Source organism: Neomonachus schauinslandi, chromosome 3 (assembly GCF_002201575.2).
Source record: "Neomonachus schauinslandi chromosome 3, ASM220157v2, whole genome shotgun sequence".
Lineage (NCBI taxonomy): Eukaryota > Metazoa > Chordata > Mammalia > Carnivora > Phocidae > Neomonachus > Neomonachus schauinslandi.
The window spans coordinates 72,614,162-72,636,358 of record NC_058405.1 but is presented as its reverse complement, the minus strand read 5'-3'; the positions used below and the strand labels follow the sequence as shown (position 1 = coordinate 72,636,358).

Here is a 22,197-nt window from a genome sequence, read left to right as displayed (position 1 = left end):
TACCTGTAGATTGATACCTCTTAAAGGAATTGATTAGCTAAGAACTATATCTGAACGAGGGACCAGAAGAGCCAAATATAGATTCAAGATGGCTAATGCAACCCAAGACGACTAGACACTGGATGTCTGATTAACGTCCCACAAAGAACACAGAGGAGACTGTGTTTACCCAGTCAAACTTCAGAGGTTTGGACAACTACAGGGAAGAGAAATCCAAGTTTAGTAAGCTGCAAAGACTGACAAATTTGGGGAGTGAGCAATGGTGGACTCAATCAGTGGCACTAAAAATGCAAATGATTCCAGTGTTTTCAAAGGATTGCCACTGGGCTGTTGCTTTCTCTGTTGAGAATTTTACCCTAAGGTCAAGCCACGTGGCAAAGCATTCACAGATGTAAGAAAAAAAAGTTGGCGAACGGTGGAATAATTTGAGACATAGTGAAAACCAGCCTTATAATACTGTGTTATGTTGGAAGAGAATTATGAGATGCTTAAAACACATGGTCTAAAGGAGATCTGATGGGCAATGTGATCCCTGGTGAGACTATTGGCTCGTTAGCCATGAAAAAGAGAGAAGAAGAGCTCTTAGAAAATATTAAGACTGATGGGCACCTGGGTGGCTCAGTCGGTTAAGCCTCTGACTCTTGATTTCAGCTCAGGTCATGATCTTGGGGTTGTGAAATCGAGCTGGCATCGGGCTCCACGCTGGGTGTGGAGCCTGCTTGGGATTCTTTCTCTCTCTCCCTCTGCCCTTCCTGCCCCTGCCCCTCTAAAAAAAAAAGAATAAGATTGAGAACAGTGGTGGAAAATGCTGTATAATATTCCTCTTCATGAAACCACCAAATAAAGGAAGAGACATAAACAAAGGTCCTTTCATTTGGGACAATGTCTATTGCTTCACCAGCCTAACTTACAAAACTGAGTTATGAGAACAGAATGGTTTCCAAAAGCGGTCAAGAAATTGTAAACTGGTTGACATGAAGGGGTTATAGTTGAAGTGAGCACCTTGAAACTGTGCCAAACACACATGTATTTCTAAACATTTAAAACTGAAAAGCACTCTTGTGCCCTTTCACCATGAACTTTGCCGTTGTTCTAATGAAGTATTTCAAGATGATTCAGGCACTTAAAAAATGTGTCAAGTGGTGCTACATCTATAGTTATACATAGTTGATAGCTAAGGTTTCATAGTTAATAGCTATAAATTATAAACACACCCATGTGCATGCACACACACATGCACTCATTCCTGCTTCACTACATTCTTGTCTATGTTCAGATTGCTGTAGTCCCTCCATGAGGTTGGATGCATTTATCCTGCAGAATATAGCCATTTATCCAAAGTGGCCTTTCTGTGTATAATGAAGAGGTGTTTCTACGACCAGTTTAGTATTAGTGCTGCATTGCTTAGAGGTTAAAGTCAAGGACTTGTTTTTCCATCAGCAGAAGAATAAATTATGGGAATGCATATCATATGATAGTATATGGATGCTAAAAAGAATGAGGCAGAACATTATGCACTGACCTAGAAAGACCTCCAAGATACACTGTGATCAAAGCAAGTCCTAAAACAAACATATAGCATGATCTCAACTCATACTTATCTTAGAGATGCTGGCTTTCCCATGTAACCCCTCTCCTGGTCACTCACTATAATCTATTACCTTGTTTTGTTCATCATAGCAGTTATTACTATCTGATGGTAGGCAATATGCTTATAGTTCTGTTAAGTTTATTAAGTGGACTTTTCCATTAGAATGTAAATTCAAGGTCCTGTCTGGTTCCAAGCACCTCCTATATTCCTGGCACAGAGTTGGCTTTCCGTGAATAGCTGTTGAATGAATGAATGACTGAATCCCATTTATTTATTTGCCCCACATATATGTGTGCCCCAATTTGTATATATGCACGTATCTAGGTAAAAAAATGATAAAATTGTTGACAAAATATAAATCAAACAGTTGGCATGTGTTAATTCTCCAGAAGGAAATTTTTTATAGCTTATGCTGTTTCTGTACTATGTGATTTTTTACAATGAAAATGTATTCATGTATTATTTAATTTTTTAAAAGGATAGTTTTAAAAATGAAAGCATGGGCCTCTTGACCATCAGCAAAGAGCCACTGAATAAAAGTTTAAAAGATATATATAATATTGACCATACAGTGATGAAATATTTTTGAAGGAAAGTAGATTTATATTCCACAACAATTTATAATTTTGGATTAAAGCAAAACCAAAATCCATCCCATCAGAAGACTGGCCCCCTATAGTGTGTGTGTGTGTGTGTGTGTGTGTTGGGGTACATGATATATGTTTGCTGTGTTTTATTTTTCAGTGATGGCTGGTTTAATTATGACTGAGTTGAATGAGGTAACTCCTTAAACTAACATACAACCTAATTGTTTAAGGCTCCTTACTAGCAGGAGATAATGCAACAATGAAGCACTTGAATATGGGATGGAGGAGGAATGAACTTTCTTAGTTTGACTTTATCAGCATCAATTCAGTCATGCAAGCCATGGCCAAGTCCACCGACTAGGTCATCTGTGAAGACATTTGTATGAGCATTGTCCTTAACTGGATCGGGAATACCCAGCTGCGTTGCCGTCTGTCACTGTAGGTCCTGGTTAAACTGTTTCAAGTTTGTACTTGGACGCATGGAATAGAAAAACCTGATTTAATTGTTCTGCTAAGAGATGGAGGTACAGAATTATCTAAGGTAGAGTATGGCTTTTCCTTCTTTTGCCAGGCAGTCTTCGGTGTAAGCAGAAAATTGTAGATTGGGGATGGAGATGCCTCCCACTCTCAGCCCCCAGACAGTGGCTGTTAGTTTTAGGGTTAGTGACTTTGGACAGGGTGCAGCCCCGAGATCTCTGAGATCTCTGGGGTGATCGCTGGGAGGGTCTACCCTCACACCCCCATGTCTCTATTTCTCTTCTCTTTGTTTTTTCTTCATTCCCCGTTTCTTTTTCTCTGCTCCTGGTCCCTCAAGCCCTGGCTGCTCGGCAGACAAAACAGGCTGCTGATCTTGGCCATGCTCAAATGACAGTTCCGTGTGTTGCGAGACGTCACAGAAAGAATCGAAAGAGGAGGTTCATTCACAGTCAAAAGCTTTAATGGGTATGAGGTTTCTCTTTGAGGTGATGAAAAAGTGCACAACACTGTGAAGATCCTTGGTGTCACTGAATTGTACCCGTTAATGATTAAGTGGTAATGTTTATGTTATGTGTATTTTGCCATAATAAAAAAAAAAGGGAGAGGCTCTTTCTAAAGTGATGCTCACATTCTCCGGTTCTTTTCCATCTCTTATGGTCTAAATTTTTCATTTGAAAATCAAGAGGACTTTTTAAAAGGCACAAAACCACACTTAAACAACCAGCAGGCAGCCCCACTGTTTATATGCGGGGACTTGTGCTGCCTTAATGTGTGTGATTCCCTCGGCTGGGTCTTGGTGTGGCTCACAACTTTCCGGAGGCTTTTCTGGGCTGGATGGGGACGAGGATGCTGTGCTGGAAAGCACAGCCAAGAAATTTTCTTTAGACAAAGCATTAGGATAGGATTAGCTACATACGTACAAGACCTAAATAAGCTGGACGTTACCTCAGTAAAGAGATAGATTTGGGTGTCAAGACTGATTCTCCATAAATAACTTCTAGTGGTTTTCAATACAAAATGGGACTCTACCCGTGGGTTACTTCACTTTTCTGGGTGTAAACCAGAGAGCTCTACAGCTGTACTTGTCAGTCTCACTGAACCAGCCCTACAGTGACAAGTAATTGCAGACGCCCATAAAGTGACAGCCTCCATTTCTTCACCATGTTGAGGCCGTGGTCAAAGTCAGGGTTCCTCTTTCATCTGGGGTTGGGCTTGTAGCTCTGAACTCTGGCAGTGCCAACCAAGGAAATGTTTTCCCTGCTGTTTCCTCACTGAACTCTTTCCTTAATTCCACTCCTTTCTCCTCACCTTCTAAATGGAAGTTTATCCTTAGAAAAGAACTGAGTCTTGGTTCTGCAACATGTTCAGAAGGTTCCCTATGCTTATATTGTTGTTAGGGGCACAACTAAGCGTTGAGAATTTGTTAAAAGATTCTGGCCAGGGAGAGGAGCTACCGGGATAGCCACGTGTGAAGCTTGGCGGTTCTTGGTCTGGGTACATGGACCCCCTTACCTTAAAGACACATATTGGAGAGAAAGGAATGGTGAGAGCAGCTGCTTAGCCAGTCACATCAGCGGACTGATGGGGCTCAGCGGGGGTGATAAACAGAGTGGCCAGCGCACCCCCCCGCCCCATGCACTGCCCTATGCATACCAGGAATCTTGCACATGCTTTTCTGCAAAACATCTTCATTCATTATGCACCATAAGGATGGATTTCATAAGAAAGAAAACACAATTACTCCTCATGTTTTGCAAAAAGATGATTGACATTTCTGAATTTTATTATTACCAAGAAATCAAGCGAAGCTATTGATTCTAACAGCCTGAGGGTGACAGGTAGTCACTTTATTATCCCCAGGCATCAACATCCCCATTCATTTCTCTCCTCTACCTTCCTTCAGATCTTTCCTAGATCTATGAAAACCACTTTACACTTCAGATGTCATTCTGTGCCCCCCCACCCCCGCCCCAGTACGAGGACAGCTGGTCCCCTCCATCTGGATATGCACTTACAGGTACAGATATTTGGTGTCAGTGGTCTAGTGGTAACAGGGAAGCTGTCACCTTCCGGGCTTTAGATAAATAGTCTTAGTGACCAAGACCCAATTGAGGAAAGAATATTAATCAGAGGGTTAGAGTGATCCTCTCCTGCTCCAGCCTCAGGCTATTTAAGAAGGAATTTATTCTTTCTAAACTCTTTGTTGTTCCCATCGTCGTAGTGCTCCGATCTTAAAATATTCTGAAAGGTTTTGCTGCCATAGAAATTCAGTTTAAGCAATAGTTTGCTGATGATTTCTCAGTTTAGGCAGTCTTTACTAGAACCGTCTCAGAGCGGCATTGTTTTCTGTCCTCTTAAATATTTTCAGAGGAAAGTTTGTTACTTTTTCCAGCATTTTAATGACTTTTTCAGAAACCCCATTTACTCTGCACAATTGCTTGGGAGGCGGTCTGTGCTTGTATTGAAGCAATACTAAGCTAGGTAGACCTTCTGTATCTACTCCGCACACCCCTCTGGTGTCCTTAGAGTGTCATCAAGCCGGTGCCAAAGGTCCCACCTGCGGAGCTTGCTCAGCTCTGTCACAGCTTTGGACATTTTTAGGAGAATCTGGGAAGTGTGTGAGGTAGAAAGGCGACTTTCTGATCATTTTGGAGGAACTGCCCGTCTCTTGGGCAGGTGGCTGGAGAAGTAATGAAGACACCCTGGAGGTCACACGTTCTCCAGGGTGACTTCATACTATCGCTCCAAGCCTGGGTGCAAACACTTTACATTTCTAACCCAAAGGAAATGGATGTTTCTTAGAGGCGCTTGCTGTCTGTACACTCCTAAGAATTAAACCGTGCTCAAAGCAGCCAGTGACCAATAGAATTCATCTCCAACTTGCTATCGGGCCTTCCATATTACAGTTTTCTTTCCTGTCTGGTCCTCGAGATTCTACTCGCTTTAGCCGATCAATTCTCTGTTCACCTGTCTCTTCAAAGTAAACACGTCTCAAACTACTTTTCTCTACAACACTCTGCACCCTATCAGCCCCTCCTAAGAGTTCCGAGTGGTTTCTTTCCTTGGTTCTAGTTTGGAAGTTTTCCTGCCTGTATTACTTCTGGCACATTTTCTCTTATTTCCTCTTTCTTTCTCTTCCATTCTGCGTATTCAGTGAACAAGGAATAATTGAGAATCTGTTGTATGTGCAGCATTAAAGTAGGAAAATTGAAACAGAGAGGATGTATTTTTTTCAATTAACTAATGTAGTCAAGATATTTTAATCCTGTGATGGAGACATATTTTCTACTTGTCCCATTTATTAATTCACCTTATTCCATTTTTAGACTGATTAACTCTGGTGCCCAACTGGCACGATGATAGTGAATAAATTAGGACACACATGGTTGTGGCTTCAAGAGGTTGGGCTCATTTAAACACCTACACAAACTAATTACTTTAGATATTTCGTTATTCAGATTTTAGCTTTCTCATTCGCTGCTGTATTGACAGGGCCTACACAGCACCAGGCACAAAGTACTGCCTTATAAATATTTGTTGAATGACTAAGAGAGTGTTGGACTGCTATAATAAATTCTGGACTTTTTTAAAACTTCAGAGTAACTGGATTTGGGTTCAGAATCATTTTTAACTTCATAAGGGCATGTCTGCTTTTATTTTATTTTAAAATTTTATTTCTAAGTAATCTCTATACCCAAGGTGGGGTTGGAACCCCATAGCCCCAAGGTTAAGAACTCCATGCTCTACCCACCCAGCCAGGCACTCCATGGCATGCCTTCTTTAAAAAAAATGCTTTAAATATTTTTAATATGCTGTAAATTTTTAACATTTAAAAAATAAACTATGTCTTTGGGAATCTTAAGCTTTAAGAGTTAGAAATGAGAAAATATCCATTGTTTTAAAAATATGCTTGTTTACGCCCATGAGGTCATTTAAAAGTGGTGCTTATGGGGGGCCTGGGTGTCTCAGTGGGTTAAGCCACGGACTCTTGATCTCAGCTCAGGTCTTGATTTCAGGGTCCTGAGTTCAAGCCCCACGTTGCGCTCTACCGTTGGGCTCGATGCTGGGCACAGAGCCTACTTAAAAAAAAAAAAGTGGTGCTTATATGTTCCTGAGAATGATGTACACCAGCGGTCAGCCCCCATGCTCAGTGTGCAGAGTGTCGGCTCCAGACTCACCCTCTGGTCCCAGCCTCGAGCAGCTAAGCACAGGCTCTATGACCTAGTCTGCTATTTCTCCTGTGTCTACGCCTCCTCATGTTTCCTTTGTAAAACAGGCATCATAATTTAGCAAACCTCATAGGATTATGATGATGAATAAGTGACGTGCTTGGAACGGGACCAGGCACCTAGTTCAGTGCTTGTTAAATTAAACTAGATCCGTGAAATGGCATCTAACACCAGTACCTACCTCTGATGACAGTTGCGAAAAGTAAATGAAATATTTGTAAATCTCACACAGTGCCTTGTTTCCCGGTGAGTGCTCAATACACTTTTATTATTTTTCATAAAGAAGACCTATTAAGATATTAGATCTATCTTCGAAGGTTTTCAAAACAAGCCCACATGAAACAAGGGAATAAGTGACATTCTGTGACATGAATTGCAAATAAACCAGACATCAAAGGAAGGGAAGAGTCGTGATGTACTGGAATGTGAAAGAAGGATCCTTAGTGGAGGCAGCCTCTGTGGTCCCCTGGCCGGGAAGTAAAGACTGTCCTGTCTGGGGATGGCGGGAGGAAATGGCAATCCACGAGGCAGGGCGGTGCCACGGAGACCCCCAAAGCCTGCAGGTGTGCAGTGGGAGGGCGGGGAGGGCCGCTCAGTGCACGGGGGGGGCCGAGGGGGGCTGCGTGGCTTACAGGGGGTGCCCTGCTGGAGACTGCCTCGTGTCCCCTGCGTACATGCTGTCCTGGGCCTGCGTGTGTAGCCTCCCTTTTATTCCTGCGGATGCCCTTTGGCCCAAGAAAGCACTACTCAGCTTTCATAATGCTTTCTTGAAACTGCATTTCTTCTCTAGAATGGCTGTGTCCCACTGAGGGGCTTCCTGAAAGGAAAGGAGGAAGGAGGAGAAAAGCTCTCCCATAAGCTCTTTCAGCAGGCATTTTATGGCCACTTGTCCCGAGCGTGAGCTCTCACATGTGCCCTGTTTCCTCTCTCCTATTTTTTTTTTGGAATAGGGTAAGTTATCATTTAACAAATGGCAATGATGATGGGCCAGATCCTAGCCAAGACCCAAGGCCACTAAAATCCTCTCAGTATATCAATGTTTTTTTGAGTTGCCAGGCATCACAGGTCTTTAAAGGACGTGTGGTTTATTCTCCGGATTTTTAAACTTTAAAAAATTAGCTTTATTAATTGTAAACCATCATTTATATTTAGTTCTATATTTTATATTCATAAACGATATATATTTATAACAATATACTTCACTAAATATGTTTAATTCTGTATTTGGGTATTTGTAAAGCTATCTCATTAAATATATATTTAATTTTTAATTATTTAAACTTTATTTAAAATTTATTCTCAGTATGGCTTTCCAAAGGCTTAGTTTAAAATGGACTAGTTTTCAGTCTTTTCCAGGCTGTGATCTTGATGTTTTCCCAGCTCAGCTTTGGAATAACCAGTGAGTCAAGGACTGTCACTTTGGTTACCTGTAATCTTTACCCATAGGTTTGTAAAAAAAAGAAATAACCATAAAAGAATTGGTATTTTTGAAGATGTCTATGTGCACACACACAGGGTCATAGTCATATAGCTTATTGCATTGGCTGCTGAATTTGCTGTCTTAAATTGGAAATCTTACATATGAAACTTTATAAATACTATATGCATGTAAGAGATTATCTCCAGAAAACTAAGAAATTCTTTTCCAAAAGGCTATAGCCATTTTAAGGTGTGAATAAAGAGAGAAAATGGACGCCTTAATACAGTTGAACTCCATAAATGCCAACAGTAGCATAGTAGAATGATATTTATAAAAGATTTTATGTAAGAATTTATATGACTTATTTTAGATATTCTTCTCTTGGCCCTCTGAAAAGCAAAGAAAGCTAGGAGGAAGATATCTTTATTGGATATACAAGTGTTAGACATTTGAGCTGAATTATTAATTAACTCCTCTGACACCTTCCGACAAATCCTGAAAACTCATTGGCCAATTTCTATGTAAATGAGGTGGGTCAGAAGGCAGCATTTACTCAGCCATAAATAGAGGCACGCTTAGTGATATTAACTCATTTAAACCTTACCACATCTTTGTGTTGTCAGTATTCTCCCAGTTGTATAAACAAGGAAACAGAGGCTCAGAGAGGAAGGATAAGTGAGTTGCCCAAATTCCCTGACCCATGAGGGCGATGGTAGGACTCAATCCTCCCCTCGCACCTCATAATCTTTTTCCATTTGTGGTAACTGCCTTAACATACCCTCTTGCCTTGTCTACCCTCTAGTCCCAGAATGGCCACAAGCTTTCGAAATTGGTTCAACTCTAATTCTTTAACCCACATCCAAAGTATGAAAACTGAACACAAGCCAAATTTACTTCTTTCAAAGAACCCAATATCTTACATTAATATTTCGTAAAATGTATTTTGTGATCAAGTTATTTGTGGGAATACTTTAAAGCAATTTACCTGATTTCTTTACTATAAGGCTTCTTGGCGTCTTTAATATACTAATGTGAACTCTGAATCTCTAAAGGGAGGATGTTACAGGTACTGTTACAGACACTGCTTTATTTATTTATTTATTCATGTATTCATCTTTTTGTTTTGGTAGAATACCTCAAGAATTCATTTTCTATGAAACTACCTATCTTAATAGTGTGTCATCTTGGGCAAATCACTTTACCTCATTGGGCCTAAATTTTCTGTCCTACAAATGGGACTAAAGATATCCCAAAGATCTCTTTAGCTTTAAAAGTTCTATGATACAGCTTTCCCAATCACTCCTAAGTCCAGGCATTCATGCTACCAGGTGAACCTGCTAAGGATAGAATAAGATTTTCTGAAAAACTCTCATTCATTCATTCATTCATTCATTCATTCATTCATTCATTCATAGAACATTTATTGATTGCCAAGCACTATGCCAGGTTCTTAGGATAAAAAGATATACTGTCTGCCCTCAAGATGAGGCATGATATGATGATAAACATGTAGGAGGAGAGCATACACATGAACTGATGATATGGTACAGAAAGAGAGCAGTGGAAATATGCATGGATAATACACAGATGAACTGATGATTATAAAATAACTCAGTAAGAGAGAATAGAAACACTTATAAATAATAAAGACCCCTGGAGGATCTGCCCCCTCATGGCAGGGGTTGAATAAGGCTTCCTGGAGGAAGAACACCCAATCTGGGTCTAAAAGGACAGGAAAGCATTAGATGAAGGGAAGATACTCCAGGCAGAGGGGGGACACAAGCACAAAAGAAGCAGAGGGGTTGAACCAGCATAATGTGTGCAGCGATCTACAAGAGTTTGGCACCTGCTAGAATATAAGGTTCAAGGCAAAGTGGGGGGGGGGGGCGGTAAGCATGGAGTTGGAGAAGTAGGGAGGGCCAGTTGTTGAGGGCCTTCTCTGTCAGACGCTTGAACTTCGTCCTGGGATAGAGAGCCAGTGAAAAACTTGAAACAGGGAAGTGATGTGCATCTTATCCAGCTGTGTGGAAAATAAGATTCCAAGAGAGAAAAAAAAAAGAGGTGCAGAGATCAGGAGACAGATAATGAGCTCCTGAACCCAGAGAATGACAACGGGAGAGTGGAGGGAAGAATGGACTTGAGAAGTATTTCGTATTTAGTAGACATAACCTGCTCAGCCTGGTGACAGATTAGAGAAGGATGAAGGGGAGGTCATCAGCTTCTGGTTTGGATGATGAAGTGAATGACGTCAGTATGAGAGGAGGCGCTGCTTGATGGAGAAAAATGATGTGAGGTGGTTAGTTGGGGACCAGCTTAGTGTAAGGCATTTCTAAGACATCTTAAAATTGGAGATCTTCTACCACCACCCCCTTCTGTGCATCACACTCAAATGGAGATTTTGTTTTGCATAGAGGACTCATATTCAAGGACCATTCCATAGTGCTAGTCATTTGATTTAGGTTGTTGGGATGTTGCAGATAAATGGTCCAATTTTATTTTTCATGTAAATGGAATTATTAAGCAAAATCATAAATAAGTTTATTTTAATCCTATTTAATGACAAAATTATGAGGCAAGCCACAGACAACGTTGATACGTACTGATTTAAGTCTAGTTGTTCTTAAATATATTTTTTCTTGAAAGAAAATTAACACGTGACCATTAATTTCAGTTGTTTTTTTTTTTTTTACCAGTATTCTATCATTTAAAATATTCTTTTTACCAAATCATTTTAATGCACTTACTATCAATTTAAAAGATTATACAACTTCCCTGGACTTCTCTCTAGACCAGATGTTCAAAGCTTTGCTGTACCTCAGACCAAGGCACGAACTCCTCACTTGCCCTGTTGTCAAGTTGAACAGACACGATGTCTAAGGGGCTCTTACCATTTCTTTATGAATGCACCACTTAAAGCAGATTCCGTATGGATCTTTCTACATGGTTCGGCACATGGGGTGCATAAGGACGGGCTCAAACTCCTCACTTAAAGTTGCTATCAGCATGAACCAAAACTGTACTGGCAAGAGGTTCTAGAAGTACGGGAGGGAGGTGAGACGAATGTTGAGGGAAGAAGAGAATGATGAGAAAGAGCGAATTCAAGGAAAACAAAATCTCTTACCGGGTTCTTGTTGGATTTTGTGGTTGTTTTTAAACCAGGTTATCTGAGGCTCTGGGACGCCAGTAGCATGACAGTCCAACGTGGTGGAGCTGCTGATGGCCACTGTGTGGTCGCTGAGGTTTCGCAGGAGGTGTGGTGCTTCCTGATCTAGTGAATAAAGAAAGGGGATTGTTATTACCGGTCACTTGTATTCCTTTGTTATATATGCACATCAACACTTGACGTATATAAACAGCAAAACTCCACCGTAAGGTTCCATTCGTATTTTGTTCCCTCAATTTTTCTTCTCTGGGTAACCTGCTTCATCTTTAGGAAGCTCTAACATACTGAAATTTGTTAGAACACAGAGTAAAATTGAGATCAGAATTCTACAGGATTTAGTATCACAGGTTTTGCCTGGCCAACTAGTTTTCTTCCTTTCTGTGAGAGAAGCTTTTCGGAAACCTAAGGATTTCGCATCCTATTCAAGGAACCAAAAAGGAAACCCACAATTTGGGGTAGAGCCTTATAATGAATTTTTACCTAAAGATATCCTATTACAGCGATGAGCTAATGTAATTTTGCACGTATTTTTATCAATGTGTTTGTGAGGGCATGTCTGTGTTACTCAGCCGTCAGTAACCTAAAGTGTGAGGCAGCAGACCAAACAGGAGAATTTCTTGAACTTTGCAAGCTTTATTGATTCTTTCCATCCCTCCATCCCCTCCCCAGTGCAAGCAACCAAAGGATTAATTCAAGAGGCAGAGGCTTCGATTTGTAGTTTTTGCACTATATAATAGTACAAATATTGTATTTTATATTATTTTCTCTTAAAAACATACAAATATGATACAATACAATTTATTTTAATAAAATGCCAACCAATATAGTACAACAAAATGAATTTCATACATTAAGATGCAATACATTACAACATTAAAATCCCACATTGGAACAGCAGTACCCCCAAGACCCCAGCGAGTACAGTGTCTCTGTTTAACGAAGTAGTCAGTCCTGCTGATGTGTATACATTCTAGTTAGGCGAGTGCTGGATTGGTAGCTGGAGCTTCCAAGGTAAAAGAATAAAGATACCTCCTAACGTCCTTCCCACCCTCCCGAGTCATCCTCTTCACCCCCTCTTGTTGCACGTCCTGGAACAGAAATCAGAAGAGGTTTGGCGTAACTTACACATTCTGCGCCGTTGGTTTCAGTTATAGACACTGACCGTTTGGATTTCCTCACCTTATTGTACTAACACTGTGAAAGCAGCTTAGGAGTGATTACAGGGCTAAGGGGTGACACACTGCAGTGCCTTTGACACGGATGTCCCTGCAGGATGCTGCCGACGCCCCAAACCTTTCTCTTTTTATTCCTGCAGGGAAACTCTGAGGATTAGCATTCATTCAAGCAATTTTGAAATCTCAGGTTAAAAAGTATAGTATCACATAACTTTTACAGCATGCTGACAGGGCAGAACATGGCAGGGTGACCCTCTGTTCAGAGGAACAGCTTTCTCATTAAATTTTGATTTCCAAAGTGCATCACTAGTTCTTTCCTCATTTTATACAAAATGAAATCTTGAAGGCTAAAAAGAGCGTTGAAAGGAGAGCCCTGATTTAGAAACTCTTCAAATGTAGCTTGGAATGAGTGATCACAATGGCCCTTTTGCTTTCCATCAATGTATCCTTCTAGTCTGTTCTGCACCCCCAGGCAGAACCATTTCAACATTTCTGTGTTTGCATTCTGTGCAGTCTGTCAAATGGTCTTTCCTAATTGCAGATGCAGCCAGGTATCAAAATCTTCAGTTCTGATAACTTTTTACAAGCTTGATTGTTACAATTTTGACATTTTTACACAGTAAAGATTCCAAACGTATCAGTGAAACACGACAAGATGATGAAGAACAGTGTCATATTACTATTTAGTGTCTATTACAATGGCAAGTCAAATTTGACATATCTCATTTAAAACTCAGACACAGTTCATGGAGTTATATTTTAATAGCTTTCCCTACCACACTGACTATTTCCCATGTGCTAAAGATGATAAAATTATCTATCATTGCCCATAGGCCTTATTATAAAAAGGAAGCCTGAATATAGGGCTTGCAACACCCACAGTATTTTCATAGCTACAGACTATAGCATCATCAACATAGACAACATTTGACCTCCCTGACAGGTGTACTGGAAAACACTTATATGTAAGAGAACAGTTTATCTTAACAGAAATGTCATGAGAACTCCCAAAGGCCCTATCTGCCCTAGACAAACTTCAGACAAGAGAAGCAGCAAAAAGGCTGCAGAATAAACATAGGACTCTCAATTAAATACAAAGTTCATATAAACATGTCTGAAACACACAGTATTATATTTTTTCCTGGTACCCATTTCTGAAAAAAAAAAATGCTCTCCTATGTGAACAATCTCATTTTTGACTGGTTTCTAAATGACCGATCAACCAAGGAATTGTTTTATCAATTCCCCTTTATACTTTATAATCTGTTTTGACATTTTAGGTAAGAAAGGCACATCAAACCCTTATTATTAACCCTAAGTTATCCGATGGAAATAGGTAGCTGCTTTCCAAAACTTAACAAAGTGGAGGTGGTCCCTTCAAATGGAGAAAATCAGAATTAACAGAATATTTCTGCTGGTTATCAATAGCCAAAGATAGCTCCCCACCAGGTTCTTCTTTCAGCTTTCAGTGTTATGGCCACAAAGATCTGCCAGGTCTCATAAATACATAGTTTCTCATCTTCACTTGGACTGGGGGACTGAGGAACCAGCCTCATGTCCTCTACTCCAACTCAATCATTCTCCATTTTAGGCTCTTCTTTCTTTCTCTTTTTCCCCATTATCCTCCCCTTCCTCCATACCCCAAAGAGGGACCAAAACAAAATAGAATGCACCCAATTGATTTTTCTCTTTGAAACTCTCTGGAAGGATGAATTACACAGCAAACAATTAATTACTCTGTGGAATTCTTAAAATCATCTCTTGGAAGTACTTAAAATCCTCTCCTGTAAATACTAACACCCTTCCCCGCCCTGCAAAAATTGCAGTCGCAGTTTTAAGGGGGAAAGAAATGATAGCTTCTGCATGTCTGCTTCAGCATTTTTTTCAGCAGCAATCCCACAACCATCCCATTTGCTTTTTCAGCTTTAGTAAAAATGGGAGTCCCCACGATCTGTGGTACTAAGGCATTGTTTCCTGAAGGAACATGCTGACTTAGAATGAACAAAGACGCCAGGCAAAAGAGCCATAGGTAAAATTTCAAGATACAATTGATTATTCTTTCCTCTGGGCTGACAACTTCCAGGTTACTAATTGTTTTCAGAGCATTTGGGGCTCCATAAAACTGGCATTCTGGGGAAATGCTATTGTTTACTCTTTCACACTTGACAAAAGCAATTCCCACGTGAAAGACAAGTTTAGCCGTGGGACAGAGTCTGTTACCTAAAGGAGGAAACAGTCTGGTGAGTTCCCAAGCCTGAAAAGTTGTCATATTGTCACCTTCTATTGAGTTGCCCAGCCACTGTGTTCTCAGCCATGGCTATTTTGGTCACTGTGGCTTGTTTTCCAATAGTTCACGCAAGGCACATATAATGATCAATCATAAATGAAAACAACAGAACAATGCATAGTAAATTGGTGAAAAAGTCACTTTCCCTTCAAACGCGAGCTGGAGAGAGGAGATTTCCATCTCTCCCGAGATTGAAAAATGGTGTATATTTTTAAATGGCTCTGAATTCTGCTTCTGTAGTTTTGCCATTTCTTAATCCCCATAAAAATCCTATGAACATTTGCATATGGGGAAAGTGGACTTCTTTTAATGGGCAAATCTTAGATTTACATTTAGAAGAATGCATTCAACCTTCGGTCACAAGAGCCTTGATAAAGTGATTGTGGTATGTCTTTGAATGCCATCAATTAGATAGGAGAGAGTTCTTTAAAAGAATAACCAGGTGACAAATCTAAGTAAGGCGAAGGCATGATACACATATTTTCAGATGTGGTCAGTAGCTGTATAGTCCACTCAGGGGCAGTGAGGGGGAAGCCTGCACTGCTAATCGGCTGGCTACCCAGAGTGCACAGGGGCAGGACGTGGCCTTGACCTGGGTGGGCATTCTGAATTCATACTGTGATAAAGCTTTAATACCTCTGGATTACACCGACATCTTGCACTCCTGGGGCCCACTTTAGAAGCTCCAGTTTAAGATTAATGTGCTTAATGTAAAAAAAAAAAAAAAAAGCATTTTCAAATAAATAAGCATTATTACTTGCTATCCAGGTGCTATTTACAAATTGAGAGCAGATGAAATAGTACAAAATAAAACCAAGCAGAGGTCCGATAAGAGTCTCAAATTCAACTGTAACTCGTTCTGAGCTGGAAAATTAACTTATTCATGTCCATCTTTGGCAGAAACCATCATTTGTTTAAATTATTCAGTTTGCGTAGCTTCGAAACTTAAAAATACAAAGAGGTTGGCATCAAAGTGGGAGGAAAGGATCAGTCCCAAGTTGTTGTTTATCAGGCAGGAGAAGACAGCAAAGAGCAAAAACAGAGAATGCACTGCAGGGATCCTCCAAATCCAAACGCGCACCAAGTTGGCCCCAGAGAGCAGAGCCCTCAGCCTGAGTGGGGAGCCCAGAGCTGGGACCTTGGGAGCTCATTATCACTCCTATCATCTCCAAACTCATTTTGGGAGGAGCATCTCCTCTGAGCCAGAAAGTTAGCAACAGTGACAATAAATCAAGATGATATGAGACAACTGTTACTTTTTAATGAGTCCTTTAATGTTTTACATTATTTTGTGTGGTACAATCATTCCTTGTGCTTTTAAATTTGGAGATCCGAGAGAAAACAGCCTTTTTGTTGCAGTGCTCACCTCTAATTGTAACTTCTTTCTTCTGAAGGATTTCTTCCCCTGTGTATATGTTCCTGGCTCTGCAGGCATACGTGCCTGAATCTTCCAGGGAAACGTTCTTGATGGTGACATTGAGAGTGACGGAGTACTCTTTAGTGATGGCCATTTTTTGCTTACTGATGCTGTGGTGCATTGTTCGGTTTTTAACTGTCCGCAGCAAAATCCAAGTAATGTCTCTGTATAAGAACTTGTTAACCGTGCAAGACAGTTTCAGGTCCTCTCCTTCCGTAGGCATTTTTTCCAAGTTAACATGAAATCCATTTGGCACGTCTATAAAATAAGAATAAAGAACTTCAGTTCATGGAAAAATCAGTGTCTCCTCTGGAGATCGTTACAGATCTTAAGAACCGTTCTGACACAAATTCTCTCAGCATCAGCATTAAAAGGGTGAGTATTTATCTTTTCGTGTTAGGGGAACTGATCAAACCCACATAGGAACCAACTAAGTTCGTTCCGTAAGAAGCGAGGCAGCAGGTGCCAAACAGGCTGGTTATTGGGATGGGGACATTTTCCCTGTTTGCACCACGTTGCTTTTCAAAGTGGAATTTGTTGTACACCTTGCGGTGATAGCCACATTCCCCATTTCTGTAATACATCTAGAACTTCTACCGGTGGGTGAGTGGGCGAAATAGGGAAGTCCTAAAAGAGCGACCTGTACGAGAAACCAAGGGTGGTGTTATGGTCAGACTTATCCAGAAAAAGTTGTGACCAGGTGAGAAGAGGAAGTCCCAGGTACACGGTAGGAGACATCAGTCCTGCCAGTCAGTACCACTTTAATCCTAAACTTTTCCAATAAAAAAACCCAACTGATTTCCCCAGTTTCCAACAAGCGGACCGACAGTATCCCGCTCCGGCTGCTGCACCACCACCTCGCCTGCTCTCGGTGGGCACTGTGGGCACAGAAGAGCCGCGTTCCTTGCTAGGGTCCCCTTTCACAGTGATCGTTCTATTCCGACATAAAAGAACAAAGTGCAGCCAACTAATCTGGGAGAGTTGCTTCATTTCAGAAGTGGGGGCAAGGCGGGGGGAAATAATTTTTAAAAAATCGTATTTCCTCTCAATAACATAGTAAAGGTTTTCAGAAGGTGAATATGCCATTCAAAGCCATTTCTCTCCTGTCGATCCCCAGCTAACCTTCATTTCCATCTCCAGCAACACCTTGTGAGCTCTCCTCCTCAGCTTTCTTACCCTGGACTGTCACTTAGCTTTTGCGCTCCGAGTTCCCTAGTCTCATTTTGGACCATTTCCCCAGAGGATTAAAAAAAAAAAAAAAAAATCATTGGTTACTGGCCCTGAATTGACCCGCTCCCAAACCCTCCCATTGCTTGTTACTTAGTGGCGTATCTGTATTGAGCAAAGAATTTGGGCCAACATTTTACAAAGTACTTTGAAGATGAAAAGCACTATGTTCTGCTATTATTATTATTATCCGTTGCACACAAAGCTATAAAGAAACCTTTAAACCTTAAGGGGACAATAGTCCAAAATTAGATATCATATCAACTCTTTCCTAAATCTGACTTTGCTTGTTTTTCTGATTTTTCTGGGCTTTGGCTTTATTATAAAGTGTCACGTCTGAAGAAATGCCAAAGTATTCATTTGAAACCTGGGGGCAGGGGTAGCAGTGGCTTATGAAGCTGTCAGTGGTTGGAGAGAGAGGAGACCAGCAGAGGTTTTTCCTGCTTTTAAAATGAATATCTAAGAATGTGCCAGAAGATGCAGAAGCAGCTGACAGTCATTTTTAACACAACAATAAGGTGTCAGAAATAGCCCCTCTAATTCAGCATCTTTTTATATTTGGGACATTTTCCAAGCCTGCGGCGGAATAAAACATCAACCATCAACTTTTACACAGATACCCAAAGTATTGTGTATGGACTGCAGTCAAATCATTTCTTCCAAGGCCATACATAGGCTTTCCATTTATTATGAGGTCCCGTCCTGGTGGTTAGAACCCAAGCGAGCCCAAGTAACACCACTGAGATCATGTAGAGTTTCTATTTACTTTAGTGATTTGAAACTTCCTGTGGAAATAGCTCACAGGTTTCCTGATGGAAGATTTTGTTTATCTTTGCCAAGCACCACCAGGAATCTCAAAATAAAGTGCATTTAGTGACACTGGGAAACCAGCAAGATAAGGCAGCGTGCTGTTCCTGTTTCACCCTTGGTAATTGCTAACACACCCATAGTCATGCGGAATGCCCACAAACAGCAAACACACACACACAGGAAAAGAAAAGAACCAACTAGGTTCTGAGGTCTGCTGCTCATATGGGGGACACTGTTAGTGAAGTTAGTTTGGTTCATGTTACCAGACAGCCTCTTAGAAATGATTGTCCCTGGGCGCCTGGGTGGCTCAGTTGGTTAAGCGACTGCCTTCGGCTCAGGTCATGATCCTGGAGTCCCGGGATCGAGTCCCGCATCGGGCTCCCTGCTCGGCGGGGAGTCTGCTTCTCCCTCTGACCCTAACCCCTCTCATGTGCTCTCTCTCATTCTCTCTCTCTCAAATAAATAAATAAAGTCTTTAAAAAAAAAAAAAAAGGAAATGATTGTCCATTTCTCAGGATAACTCCTTTGGCCTTCTCTTTTGAGCCACAGAAGATGATAAATAAAATGTCCTAACACTAGTTAATGAATCCAGAGGGATTTTTCCTTTTAATTCATGTGGATTTTTTTTTTTTTTTTAGCCTGAGTACAAAAACAGACCCAAAGAATTGCCTTCTAACAAAGCGAAAGTGAGAAATCTTCTCACACTTAAGTACTTATCTGTGGCAGATTTAGCACGATCCTCATTGGCACCTACTAACACTCATCCCCTATGACGCAGAGCACATCCGCAGCATCTTATGAGGTATCGTGGAGAAGAAGCCATCTTTGGTCAGAAGAGAGACTCAATTTAGGGTTAGGTGCAAAGAGTAATCACTGACACAGGTGCATATTTCGGGGGGCGCATATTGACTTGGTTGGATCAAACGTGAATTAAGTTCATGAAACAGACAAGCACAGAAATTAACACGCTGAGCAGTGTGTCATTTGTCAGGTGGTAATAAAGAAGGCTTTCCTTCTACTGAAGAACAGAAATAACATTCTCTAAGAGGTGAGTAGTTACTAGAACGTTTTGCTTGTTTGAAGTAGACACTATGTACAAGTGAATGCCAAAGTTTAGAGTAGAAGCAGTGGAGAATTCTAAAGGCCACAGCTAACTTGTTTTCATCAGTTTGGAAGGCAACCTGTGTGAGTTGTTACTATATTTTAAGGAAGGGGCAACATGCATGACAAATCCAGATCTTTTGATTTAGAGGAGTTAAACTTTGGATCTTTTAAAACAGTCCTTGCACGCAGTCAAGCATAAACACTGAGTAAACGTACATTCACTTTTCAGAAAATACACGTGTAAGGAGCAACATTCCTAAGAGTATCTAGTTTTATCTTCAGTGAGAATAAATCTCGTGACAAAGATTTAAGTAAGAAAAAGGTAGTAATTAGTTAAAAAAATAATTAATGTAAGCAAATTAATCTATGATTACCAAAAACTAGAACTTTTCAGGATTGGTAGAAAAGAATTCAGAGCAATTATATTCCATTTCAGGGTAAGATTAAAACTCCTGAATTTCTAGAGGAAAAGCATTGTAAGCCTCAACTATGTACGTCTGAATTGAATTCTCATAGCTCCTTTCTACGGACAAGCCTTGAGATCGAGAAAAGCTTTCAACCATTCCATGGTTATACATTGTATAATGTGGTAGGAGGGAATCTGTCTGCATTGAACGTGTGATCAGCTTTGTCAGTAAGACAGCCACACACAGACAGACACGCAGTAATGCCGAGCTCAGTGGGGTAGGCTAGATATTGGCGCTGCAGTTAAGGCTGGGTATCAGTTCATCTTTCTTGGGGACTCTGAATAATAAGGAAATGAGCACAACATCCCCCTCTACTCTTGGTACCTCCTTTTCCAGTACTGCCTTCAGACCCAGGCAAGAGGGGTCCCTGTTCTGGGCCTTTAGATGGCTCTACTCCGGCTGTCCCCCTCCTCACAATATAGAGTCTGGGGGGTCAAGAAAGCATGCCACCCCCACTTCCGTATCTTGCTTGAGGTCCTTGGGATCCCAGAATGCCTTGTAAAGATGATCCCGAGTCTGCTTCCAGACTGTCCAAGTCCTCTTCCCTGGGTTTGTCCTCCTGAGGTCAGACTGCTCGTAGGTGTGCACACGTCTAGATCTCAGGAAAGACTGTTAGTCAGGAGTGTGGGCAGCGCTTGGATATGTGGGCTGTGGAGACCATACATGTGGGTGCAGTAGTGGGACAGAGCCAGGAGTCGAAGGAGAAGATGGGGGGCCGTTCTTTCTGTACCTCCAGGCATTGCCACATTCTGTGGTGGAGCTGTGAGGAGACCCAGAGTTCTAAATTTGCACCTCACCTCTCAGGTCATCATGGAGGTATATTTGTCCATGAGAAGCTGAAACATAACAGCTAAATGAAACATAACTGAAGTTCATTTAGAACTTGTGACGTGGTTAGATGTATAGTTTGTGGACCTCCATTGGTACTCTTGCATTGACTCTGAAAATGTCAAGGCAAGCCTGTCCTCTTCTTTTTACCTGTTCAAATTTTATGCCCTCCTCCCCTAGGTCGACCTCGGCCCTTACTTCTCAGAGGCTTAAAGCTCCTCTGTACACATAGTATCCACTGGCCACGTGTGGCTACTGAGCACTTAAAATGTGGTTAGTGTGACTGAAGAACTGAATTTTATTCAATTAATTTTATTTCAATTAAAAGGTAAAAACGGATGCAGTGTAATACTTTGAAAACACTGCATGTTGAAATGGTATTTTGGATATACTGGGTTAAAAAAAATTAATTTTACTTTTTATTTTTTAAAAAAACGGAGTTTTGCTAGAAAATTTTAAATTACATGTGTGGCTTGTATTTCTTTCTTTCTTTTTTTTTTTTTAAAGATTTTATTTATTTATTTGAGAGAGAGAGAATGAGAGAGAGCACATGAGAGGGGGGAGGGTCAGAGGGAGAAGCAGACTCCCCGCTGAGCAGGGAGCCCGATGCGGGACTCGATCCCAGGACTCCAGGATCATGACCTGAGCCGAAGGCAGTCGCTTAACCAACTGAGCCACCAAGGCGCCCCATGTGGCTTGTATTTCTATTGGACAGCATCGGCTTAGCGTTGGTAAGTTCATCTGCCACATTACTTCTGCATACGCCTTTTGATATTAGGGTACAGATAACACTTCTTTTTTATGTTAAAACTGTCTTCCTATAAAGACAGGGCTTCATTGATAATCTGTTCAAGTGCTCAGTGCAGAGCTGAACTATTCTAATTAATAGTGCTCATTAAGCTTGTGTAAACTTGTTGAATGTTCAGAACAGGAACTGCTCAATCTTTTATACTTTCAATCATACATACAGGCACTATGGATTTGGATAGGAACTTGTTTGCAACCAAATATAAAGGACAGTTCAAACCTTTGTTCCTAATTAGTCCAAATCATCCGAGACTGGTTAGAGAACCAGTATGTGTGAAACTGCTATCTGAATCCTTCTCCAAATAAAGGACTTTTCCTACGTGGAATGGATGCAGAGACAACGTCCCTTCCACTCTTTGTAAGGAGTGGAAGAGGACAGGGGCTGACTTGGTCTCGGGTGGCTCTGGCGTGTCCCCTTGCACCTCTCCAAACCCGATTTCCTGACTTGCAAAGTTCGAGGGCTATCATGCTGAATAGCCTCTCAAGCCTCTTTCAGCTCTGACATTCCGTGAGAATCTACCTCAGGAGATCTCCCACGACACAGCTTCTCTGAGGATTGGCTAACTTGCCGGAAGGCTCCCTGTGATCCGACAACCCATATGTCTCAT

General features: G+C 41.1%; 1 protein-coding gene across 1 annotated transcript in view; it reads right to left on the bottom strand.

The window, feature by feature from the left end:
- Nucleotides 1-22,197, bottom strand: part of FLT1 (fms related receptor tyrosine kinase 1) — a 220,809-nt gene that overhangs the window by 57,958 nt on the left and 140,654 nt on the right. Inside the window, exons 15-16 of the mRNA XM_021678191.2 lie at nucleotides 16,296-16,604; nucleotides 11,426-11,572 (exon numbers count right to left, since the gene is read on the bottom strand). Of these exons, the coding sequence (XP_021533866.2) occupies nucleotides 11,426-11,572; nucleotides 16,296-16,604 (456 nt within the window). The remainder of the gene's footprint in view (nucleotides 1-11,425; nucleotides 11,573-16,295; nucleotides 16,605-22,197) is intronic.